At 37.4% G+C, this 12,006-nt stretch overlaps 1 protein-coding gene across 6 annotated transcripts in view; it reads left to right on the top strand.

The window, feature by feature from the left end:
- HECTD4 (HECT domain E3 ubiquitin protein ligase 4) overlaps positions 1-12,006 on the top strand; it is a 198,876-nt gene that overhangs the window by 60,306 nt on the left and 126,564 nt on the right. For all 6 annotated transcript variants that reach the window (XM_007170894.2, XM_057526275.1, XM_007170893.2 and 3 more), the window contains exon 7: positions 578-748. In XM_007170894.2, coding sequence (XP_007170956.2) covers positions 578-748 — 171 coding nt within the window. The remainder of the gene's footprint in view (positions 1-577; positions 749-12,006) is intronic.

Here is a 12,006-nt window from a genome sequence, read left to right as displayed (position 1 = left end):
ATTAATTTCTGAGTTAGACTCTGAATTAGGTGCTGGGAATATAAAGATGAATAAAATATAGTTCCTGTCCTTTAAATATACTTAAGCCTTAAATTTATATACTACGGGAATTTCAGAAAGTACTGTTTCTCTAAAACTTTGGTTTTTTCTTTTTTTTAACATCTTTATTGGAGTATAATTGCTTTACAATGTTGTGTCAGTTTCTGCTGTATAACAAAGTGAATCAGCTATATGTATACATATATCCCCATATCCCCTAAAAAGCTTTGTTTTTAATAAATGTTTGATAAAACACACATGCATAGCAGATTCAAAGTGTTTAGTAAAACTTTTTCCTATTAAAATGTAATTTGAATTAATCTCAGGAATCTTTTAATCTATTGCATGGCCCATTGTATGAACTCTTATATTTCTGTCATGTAATTTTCATATATTATTCTTAGAGATAAATGTCAGTTTTATTTTGACCAGGAGGCCTATTGAATTCTCTTCTTGGACTTAATGGCATTAATGATGAACTGATAGAATCAGAATTTACATGTCACACTAATGAAGTTTTCCTCCCTTTCATGTCCAGGTGTGCCAGATGGTGCCAATGCCAGCCAATCACCTCCCTGTGGGCAGCACTATGAGCACCGTGCACCTTTCTTCAGATGGTACTTACTTCTATTGGATCTGGTCTCCTGCCAGTCTGAATGAGAAAACACCTAAGGGACATTCTGTCTTCATGGACATTTTTGAACTTGTGGTAAGTTTCACTTTCTCATTTTATGTCTTTGCAGAGACATTTTTTACTTGCTTTCTTTTTATAATTGGTTTACAAAGGACCTAAGAAACTTGGAGTACTTGTACAGTGTATTCACTCTTGCCTCAGTTGACTTTTCTCTTGGATGTCTTTGAAGATTTCTTTGTTTGGAGTTGTATGACACAAATAAAGCCAAGGTTTTTGAAGGTTAATCTAGCAACAGAGTGGAGATAAGGATAGTTAATGTGTAGACAGTGGGGCTTTTAAGTAGAAATGCTCATAAGCTTGTTGGAAATTTGGAACTAAATTGCACTAGCAAGATTGGGTCTACAGATGGATATTGGGAGTCCCCAAGAGAGATGACAGTTGATATTGTGAGAAGGCAGTCATTCATTCATTCATTAGATATTGGCTAAGTATCTACTGAGAGCCAGGCATGGTGGTATCTAGGTGGTGGGAATACAGTGATGGGCAAGGGGGACAGGACACTTGCTCAAATGGAACTTGTATTCTGGCTGGTGGGTGGGTTGAGTTGTGGTGGTGGTGGTGGTGGAGAGACAAAACATTAACCATAAACAAGTGAACAGATACGTGGACAACATAATTTGAGGTAGTGAAGGAAAAGTAGTAGCTAACCAGATGAAGAAGTTGGGGAATAGGGAGAGAAGAACATGGTAGGAAAGGGAGACCACAAATGGAAAAGCTCTGTGGAGGGAGCGAGCATGTGTTTTATTAGAAATGACAGCGGGCCAGAGTGGTTGAGTGCAGAGAGAAGAGCTTGGGGCAAGGAGAGACTGGAAACCATGGTGGTCCAGATCTGCACTGTCTAGTATAATAGCCAGTAGCCACATGTGGCTATTTAAATTAATCAGAATTAAATACAATTAAAACTTTAGTTACTCAGTTGCATTAGCCACATTTCAAGTCCTCAGTAGCCACATGTGGCTGGCTAGCGGCTACCATGTTGAACATCAAAGATAGAGAACATTTCCGTCATTGAAGAAAGTTCTATTGGACAGCACTGGTCTAGATAATATTTGTAGAGACTTGTAAGGAAAAAATTGCCCCAAGCCAGGTATGTGACAAACCCTTTTTACATAATGTAATTTACAGCCTCATTCTGGGAAGAAATTAGCATTCCTGAAGGAAAAAAAAAACAACACTGAAGCAATTTCTGATAAACTTTAATGGGGTTAAAACTTGTTCTGGGAAAGAAGTCATCCATCCTGCCAGTTAACTATCAGTCTAGTAACTTTTAACTGTACATTCTTTTTTTTTTTTTTTTCTATCTAGTTTCTCAGTATTCTCAAATCATTATCTTTTCTTATAAAATGTCTTAGCCAGAGTGAGTCTTTGAATTGATCTGCTAGAGATTGTACTACTAGAAGATGTGTTCATAATTAAATTGTTAGAAATGCCTTTTTTTAAAAAGTTGTTTTTAAACAGACCTAACGAGCTAGTTAAAAGATTTAGGTCTTTGTCCTAAGAATAATGGGAAAACATCAAAGAATTCCCCTTTCCCTTATATGCTTTTGTTAAATTAAAACATATCTGTATCAAAGAAAAACATGTACATGGATTGATTACAACTTGAGGTAGCACATCTAGGCTCATAATGAAAAGTGAGAGTCTCTTGCCCCATCCCTAGCATGTTCCTTATAGACAGTTACTTTAATGGTGTCAGCTTTTCCTTCTTCTGGTGGCTACTTTCATATCTCTAAGTAAAAGGCTTATATTGCTGTTTCTTGGTTTACTAACCCCATATATTGTGTGTGTGTGTGTGTGTGTGTGTGTTTTGGTTTTTTTGTTTTTTGCTGTGATAGATGAGCATTTGGCTCAGTTCATCCCCTTTCTTTCCTCCTTCTTCCTAATGTATGTATTTCATTCATTTTAATTCCTCTTTGGAGGAGAGTATCTTTGTAACTTATAGTTAAATCTTTATTACTTGTTCCTCAGCTCTAGGTAGTATCTCTTGTCCCCCAACTTTAGAAGATGGAGATAGTAGTGTCCCTTCCTGTCCTTCAGTGTGGGCAAAGCCAAAACTAAAAGTATATGTTCAGGGGAATCCCAAGAGAAAGAGATGATTCTTAAGACTTAGAGAGTCTTAAGAATTGGTTGCATAAGGTGTGATACAGAGCCATCGTGAGACAGGGGTATAAACTGAAGTTTGCAAAAGGAACTGTCATCACCCTTCCTGGTGCACACAACATTTTTGCTCAGATGCCAGCTGCCCCGGCAAAAGTCTAGATGTTTATTGTCTGAAGAAACCAAACCAAACCTGGAAAAAAAGATCCTAATATGCTGACATTGTGGTTCATCTAAGGAGAAGACTTGCTGCCCCAGTGAATCACCCACAAGTGATGCCTTCCAGTAAGCAAGCCTCAGCCATGTGCATAGTATTCCTGACTAGTGCTGAACTGTTAAAGACAGATACAAAAACCCCCCAAACAAACAAAACCCAAAACTTTGAAGAGGTATGAGTGTGGAGGGGAGAGGAATAGATTAAAAAAGGTTGGCAAAATAGTGATAATTATTGAAGCCAGGTGATGGGTACATGGGGGAGCTCATTATACTATTCTTTCTTCTTCTGTGTACATTTAAAAATTGCCCAAATAAAAAGTTCTTTAAAAAAATTTAAAGCAGATCATTGAGAATCTCTAGACAAATAAGGGAAGTCTCCAGTTTGGAAACAAAAAATAAGAAAAAGAAATCAGAAAAACAGCTAATAGAGTAAAATAAAACTGCATAAGCACTTACTACTCTGTGAGATATGAGAAGGTATTGTATTCATAAAGAACAGGATGTCATGAAAAAAGAACTATCAGAATGAGAAAGAGCTCCTGGGAATTTAAAACTGTGATTGTCAAAGTTTGAAAATTAATAAAAGGATTACAGATAAGAAATCTCCTAGAAAGTAAGACAAATAAAGAACAGTAAATATGAGATGATAAAAGATAAAGGAGTAATCCATCTAAAGTCTTGGTAACAGGAGTTCCAAAAAGAGAACAGAAAATAAAGAGGAAGATATGATCAAAGAAATAATAGAAGAAAAATGTCAGATTGAAGGGCACTGGTGTCCAGATTAAAAGGTATCCGGCACAGTGAATGAAAAATGTGCATACTGTGGCACATCATCTTGAAATTTCAGATTATCAGGAACAAAGAGGATTCTAAAGCTTCTAGAAATAAAATAAAATCATGTACAAATAATGAAGAATAAGAAGAGCACCAGGCTGTTCAGTAGCATTACTGGATGTGAAAATGGGGCAGTACTTTCAAAATTCTGAGGGAAATCAATTTCTAACCCAGAAGTCAGTAGTCAAGCAAAGTATCAAGCAGTTGTAAAGACAACATAAAGATATTTTTAGACATATAGTTATACAATCAAAAGCCCATCCCTGACCTGGATGAAATAGAACAACTAAAAGCCTCTGCCAGTGGCATGGAATAAAAAGTTGGGGAGGAAGGAGCCTGCTCTAGATTAAAAGAACAACCTTTGAGTCACTTTTGGAGTCTGAATCAATCAAACCAATTGTAGAAAAAAAAATTTGGTGACAATTTGGAATTTGAATATAAAATGAGTATTAGAGGAAACCAAGGGGTTTATTCTTCTTTTTATAGTGTGATAATGGCATTGTGATTATATAAGAAAATGTCCATATTTTTAGAGATGTGTAGTGAAGTATTCAGAAGTGGAATTACATGATATCTAGGACATGCTTTATTTTTAAAAATTTTTACTGGAGTATAGTTGATTTACAGTGTTGTGTTAGTTTCAGGTGTACAGCAAAGTGAATCAGTTATACATATACATATATCCACTCTTATTTAGATTCTTTTCCCATATAGGCCATTACAGAGTATTGAGTAGAGTTCCCTGTGCTATACAGTAGGTCCTTATTAGTTATCTATTTTATATATAGTAGTGTGTATATGTCAGTCCCAAGTCTGGGATATGCTTTAAAATGCTTGAGCAAAAAGAGATGGGTGGGTTAAACAGATTTGGCCTTGTCTGGTTAATAGTTGAATCTGGATGATGGATATATGGAGGTTCACTATACTATTCACTATTTTTGCATTTTTGAAATTTTTCATCATAAGATAAAAAATTCTTAAACATCACCGGCCACTAGTTTAGCAGCTTCTAAAATGCTGACTTCGGGGACTTGGTGGTCCAGTGGTTAAGACTTAGCCTTTCAGCGCAGGGGGTGCGGGTTTAGTCCCTGGTCAGGGAGCTAAGATCCCACATGCCTTGCGGCCACAAAACCAAAAACATAAAACAGAAGCAATGTTGTAACAAATTCCATAAAGACTTTAAAAAAATGGTCCACATCAAAAAAAATATTTAAAAAATAAAATAAAATGCTGACTTGGGAAGGTAAACATAGATAGATATCTATCTGGCTTTCTGCCTATGGTACTTTCACAGAAGGGAACACTGTGTAGCCATTAAAAAGCATGGGGCAGATCTGCATCGATTGAAGTAGATTAATTTCCAAGTTATATTGTTTAGTACAAAAAGCTAGGTTCAGAGCACTGTGTGTAATCACTACCTGCTGTGTGATAAAAGTTATGGCTGGCAGGGAGGCGCGGATTCTCTCTGGAATTGTCCTTCTCCTATGATAACAGCTTTCCTCTCTCAGTGGATCACTCACCACAGCATACAAATACATGAGAGAATATCCAGCCTTGAAAAATCAAAACCAACTCCCTTGACCCACACCCGCCTCCACTCCCCTATCTTTGGCTCCCATTTACAGCAATATGCTTAAAAGAGTTTATTTTTACTGTTCTGTGTTCTTTCCTCCCATTCTCTCTTGAACGTGCTCCAGGTTCTTGTATCCTCATCACACCACCGAAACAGCTCTTCCCGAGTTCATCAGGGACTTCCACAATAGTCAATTCAAGGGCATCTCAGTTTTCTTTTTACTTGACCTTTTAGCAGTATTTAACGTGGTTTCACCCCCTCTGCCATTCTTGAAACGGTTTTCACTTGGACTTTGGGACACTCTTAGGACTTCTCCTGTCACTGGTTGTTCCTGCCCAGCCTGTCTTCTCTACCTCTCAACAGTCACGGGCACCAGGACCTATTTCCAGGACCCTTTCTCTCTACTCTATCTGCTCTTACTCCCTTGTTGATCTCATCCTATCTTGTAGCTTGAAACACATCTCTATACAGATAATGCTCAAATTTGCTTCTCAGCCAAAACCTGTCCCTGAAGCTCTAGATGCGTATTGATGTGGGTGGGTGTTTGTATATGCACAGAATATGAGACTTTTCCGGTTGGAAGTCTGATAGTTCCCTCACGCTAAACATGCCCTCTACCAAACTCCTGATTTTACTCCAGACCTGCTTCTCCTGCAGGCTTTCCCATTTCAATTCATGGCATCTGTGTCCTTTCAGTGCTGGCCAAAGACCTTGGTGTCCCTCTCTATTCCTTTTTCTTTCCTTCCCAAATTCCATGTCCAGTCATCATATGTTGTCTGCTTTACCTTCAGAGTGTCTCCCAAATCCCATTCACCTCTGTAAAGGTATTGTGTGATTTGGGCCCCCTCTCACCCCACTCTAGCCACACCTGGCCTCCTTGCTGACATACAAACACACTGAATGTGCTCCCCCACTCTGGGCCTTTGTGCTGGGCTGTCATCGTGCAGATAACCAGATGGCTTGTTCTCACTTTTTTTAGGTCTCTGCTCAAATATCACCTTATCAGAAAGACCTCTCTGACCATTCTTTATAAATTATTTTATGCAAGATATAATCCTGTCCCTCCTTATCCCTTTTACCTTGCTTTTTCTTTGTGGCTCTTATTACTACCAATTTATTTGCTTATTTATTGACTGTCTCCCTTGCCTAGAATGTCAGCTCTAGGGCAGGGATTTTGTTCTCTTTTGTTGACTGCTGTGTCCCCAGCACCTAGAACAATGTGCCTGGCACACAGTAGGTGCTTACTAGATATTTGTTGAATGAGTGGAAGCATCACAAGAAACTGGCAACATTGGTTACGTCTGGGGAGGGAATGTAGTGGAGAAGGAATTGCTTTCCACCGTTCATCTTTCTTTGTGTTTTAAAAGTTTAAAAATGGGCTATAAAAAATTAAATTTGGGGGACTTCCCTGGCAGTCCAGTGGTTAAGACTTCGGCTTCCAATGCAGGGGGTGCGGGTTCGATCCCTGGTCGGAGAGCTAAGATCCTACATGCCTCGTGACCAAAAAACCAAAACATAAAACAGAAGCAATATTGTAACAAATTCAATAAAGACTTTTAAAAAAATTAAATTTTTATAATGTTTTATAAATTTTTATAAGAAAGAGAACTTGGTTAACAGTATTGAATTCTGTTCAGAAGTCAAGATTGAGCCTGAAAGAGGTCTTTTGAATGGAGAATATGGAGGCTATTGGTGGTAGCCTTAGCAAGAGCTGTTGGGGAGGGTAAGGGGTGGAAGCCAGATGGAGCTGGCTGAGGAGTGAGGTGGAGAAGATGGTGGTGAAGAATAGATAATTCTCTCCAGATGTTTGCAATGAAAAAAAGAGAGAAATCAGCGGGGAGGTAGTGGAGTAGACTGTGGGGACATGGAAGTATTTTTAACTTTGCTTTTTAAACCTTAAATTATTGAATAGATAATAAAATAATCTGCTTCAGAAATCACAAATTACAGGGCTTAGCCATAGCTCTCTGGTGAACTGCCTAGGCCAAACCAGACACCCCCCCAACCCTGCACAAAATTATCTATAAAATGAGGGCTTCAGATTGGATGATTCCAAGGGTTCTAGCCCTGAGATTTTTTTCCCCAGCTTTATTGCGGTATAACTGACAAAACTGTATATTTTTAAGATTTACAGTGTGATGATTTGACACATGTATATATTGTGAAATGATTACCACAATCAAGTTAGTGAACAAATCCATCACCTCACATAGTTGCCATATTTTTGTGTGTGCTTGTGCTAAGAACATTTAACATCTACTCTTTTGGCAGATTTCAACTGTACAATACTGTATTATTAACTATAGTCACCATGCTGTATGTATATTAGATCCCCAGAACTTATTTATCTTCTAACTGAAAGTTCATACCCTTTGACCAACATCTCCCCATCACCCCCCACCCTGGCAACTACCATTGAAACTACTGTTTCAGTCAGCTTAACTTTTTATCTTCCACATATAAATGAGATCGTACAGTATTTGTCTTTCTCTGTGTGACTTATTTCACTTAGCATAATGCCCTCAAATTTGTTTTTTTTTAAATTTTTTATTGGAGTATAGTTGATTTACAATGTTGTGTTAGTTTCAGGTGTACAGCAAAGTGATTCAGTTATATATATACATGTATCCACTCTTTTTTTTAGATTCTTTTCCCATATAGGCCTTTACAGAGTATTGAATAGAGTTCCCTGTGCTATACAACAGGTTCTTATTAGTTATCTATTTTATATATAGTAGTGTGCATATGTCAATCCCAATCTCCCAATTTATCCCTCCCTCCCCGTATCCCCTGCTAACCTTAAGTTTGTTTTCTACATCTGTGACTCTACTTCTTTACTTTGCAGATTCATGAAAAATTTTGGTTTCTAATTCATTTTGTTATAAAGCACAAACTAACACACCATTGTAAAGCAATTATACTCCAATACAGATGTTAAAAAAAACACATTTAATAAAATAAAATAAAGGCATTAAAAAAATTTTGGTTTCTAAATAGTATAAATATTTGCTACATAAATGTGGCTAATGATTATTATTGGAAAGAATTAGATTTGCTGTGAATTATGATTTCAGCCAGATACTTGGAAGTACTGGTAAGTTTCTCTCCAAATTTAGTGATTGTTATGTTGTTTTAATGTTTTAAAAATAGTGTCTTTTAAAAAGATAATATAGTGCTAAACAATACACTACTTAATAACCAAGAGATCACTGAAGAAATCAAAGAGGAAGTCTAAAAATACCTAGAAACAAATGACAATGAAAACACGACTACCCAAAACCTATGGGATGCAGCAAAAGCAGTTCTAAGAGGGAAGTTTATAGCAATACAATCCTACCTTAAGAAACAAAAAACATCTCAAATAAACAACCTAACCTTACACCTAAAGCAATTAGAGAAAGAGAACAAAAAACCCCCAAAGTTAGCAGAAGGAAAGAAATCATAAAGATCAAGTCAGAAATAAATGAAAAAGAAATGAAGGAAACGATAGCAAAGATCAATAAAACTAAAAACTGGTTCTTTGAGAAGATAAACAAAATTGATAAAGCATTAGCAAGACTCATCAAGAAAAGAAGGGAGAAGGGATTCCCTGGTGGCACAGTGGTTGAGAATCTGCCTACTAATGCAGGGGACACGGGTTCGAGCCCTGGTCTGGGAAGATCCCACATGCCGTGGAGCAACTAGGCCCGTGAGCCACAACTACTGAGCCTGCACTTCTGGAGCTTGTGCTCCGCAACAAGAGAGGCCACGATAGTGAGAGGCCCGCGCACCGTGATGAAGAGTGGCCCCCGCTTGCTGCAACTAGAGAAAGCCCTTGCACAGAAACGAAGACCCAACACAGCCAAAAAAATAAAAATAAATTAATTAATTAATTTTAAAAAAAAAGGGAGAAGACTCAAATCAATAGAATTAGAAATGAAAAAGGAGAAGTAACAACTGACACTGCAGAAATACAAAGGATCATGAGAGATTACTACAAGCAACTATATGCCAGTAAAATGGACAACCTGGAAGAAATGGACAAATTCTTAGAAATGCACAACCTTCCGAGTCTGAACCAGGAAGAAATAGAAAACATGAACAGACCAATCACAAGCACTGAAATTGAAACTGTGATTAAAAATCTTGCAAAAAACAAAAGCCCAGAACCACATGGCTTCACAGGTGAATTCTATCAAAATTTAGAGAACAGCTAACACCTATCCTTCCAAACTCTTCCAAAATATAGCAGAGGGAAGAACACTCCCAAACTCATTCTACGAGGCCACCATCACCCTGATACCAATACCAGACAAAGATGTCACAAAGAAAGAAAACTGCAGGCCAATATCACTGATGAACATAGATGCAAAAATCCTCAACAAAATACTAGCAGACAGAATCCAACAGCACATTAAACGGATCATACACCATGATCAAGTGGGGTTTATCCCAGGAATGCAAGAATTCTTCAATATACGCAAATCAATCAACGTGATACACCATATTAACAAATTGAAGGAGAAAAACCATATGATCATCTCAATAGATGCAGAGAAAGCTTTCGACAAAATTCAACACCCATTTATGATAAAAGCCCGCCAGAAAGTAGGCATAGAGGGAACTTTCCTCAACATAATAAAGGCCATACATGACAAACCCACAGCCAACATCATCCTCAATGGTGAAAAACTGAAACCATTTCCACTAAGATCAGGAACAAGACAAGGTTGCCCACTCTCACCACTATTATTCAACATAGTTTTGGAAGTTTTAGCCACAGCAATCAGAGAAGAAAAAGAAAAGGAATCCAAATCGGAAAAGAAGAAGTAAAGCTGTCACTGTTTGCAGATGACATGATACTATACATAGAGAATCCTAAAGATGCTACCAGAAAACTACTAGAGCTAATCAATGAATTTGGTAAAGTAGCAGGATACAAAATTAATGCACAGAAATCTCTTGCATTCCTATACACTAATGATGAAAAATCTGAAAGTGAAATTAAGAAAACACTCCCATTTACCATTGCAACAAAAAGAATAAAATATCTAGGAATAAACCTACCTAAGGAGACAAAAGACCTGTATGCAGAAAACTATAAGACACTGATGAAAGAAATTAAAGATGATACAAATAGATGGAGAGATATACCATGTTCTTGGATTGGAAGAATCAACATTGTGAATATGACTCTACTACCCAAAGCAATCTACAGATTCAATGCAACCCCTATCAAACTACCACTGGCATTTTTCACAGAACTAGAACAAAAAATTTCACAATTTGTATGGAAACACAAAAGACCCCAAATAGCCAAAGCAATCTTGAGAAAGAAAAACGGAGCTGGAGGAATCAGGCTCCCTGACTTCAGACTACACCACAAAGCTACAGTAACCAAGACAGTGTGGTACTGGCAGAAAAACAGAAATACAGATCAATGGAACAGGATAGAAAGCCCAGAGGTAAACCCATGCACATATGGTCATCTTATCTTTGATAAAGTAGGCAAGAATATACAGTGGAGAAAAGACAGCCTCTTCAATAAGTGGTGCTGGGAAAACTGGACAGCTACATGTAAAAGAATGAAATTAGAACACTCCCACACACCATATACAAAAATATACTCAAAATGGATTAAAGACCTAAATGTAAGGCCAGACCCTATCAAACTCTTAGAGGAAAACATAGGCAGAACACTCTATGACATAAATCACAGCAAGATCCTTTTTGACCCACCTCCTAGAGAAATGGAAATAAGAACACAAATAAACAAATGGGACCTAATGAAACTTAAAAGCTTTTGCAAAGCAAAGGAAACCATAAAGAAGACGAAAAGACAACCCTCAGAATGGGAGAAAATATTTGCAAGTGAAGCAACTGACAAAGGATTAATCTCCAAAACATAGAAGCAGCTCATGCAGCTCCATATCAAAAAAACAAACAACCCAATCCAAAAATGGGCAGAAGACCTAAATAGACATTTTTCCAAAGAAGATATACAGATTGCCAACAAACACATGAAAGAATGCTCAACATCATTAATCATTAGAGAAATGCAAATCAAAACTACAATGAGATATCATCTCACACCGGTCAGAATGGCCATCATCAAAAAATCTAGAAACAATAAATGCTGGAGAGGGTGTGGAGAAAAGGGAACCCTCTTGCACTGTTGGTGGGAATGTAAATTGATACAGCCACTATGGAGAACAGTATGGAGGTTCCTTAAAAAACTAAAAATAGAACTACCATATGACCCAGCAATCCCACTACTGGGCATATACCCTGAGAATACCATAATTCAAAAAGAGTCATGTAAGCAACCTAGCCAGGACATGGAAGCAACCTAAGTGTCCATCAACAGATGAATGGATAAAGAAGACGTGGCACATATATACAATGGAATATTACTCAGCCATAAAAAGAAACGAAATTGAGTTATTTGTAGTGAGGTGGATGGACCTAGAGTCTGTCATACAGAGTGAAGTAAGTCAGAAAGAGAAAAACAAATACCGTATGCTAAAACATATATATGGAATCTAAAAAAAAAAAAAGAAAATGGTCGTGAAGA

The sequence above is a fragment of the Balaenoptera acutorostrata genome, chromosome 13, assembly GCF_949987535.1.
Source record: "Balaenoptera acutorostrata chromosome 13, mBalAcu1.1, whole genome shotgun sequence".
NCBI lineage: Eukaryota > Metazoa > Chordata > Mammalia > Artiodactyla > Balaenopteridae > Balaenoptera > Balaenoptera acutorostrata.
The sequence above is the reverse complement of the archived record's forward strand: the minus strand, read 5'-3'. Positions and strand labels throughout refer to the sequence as shown.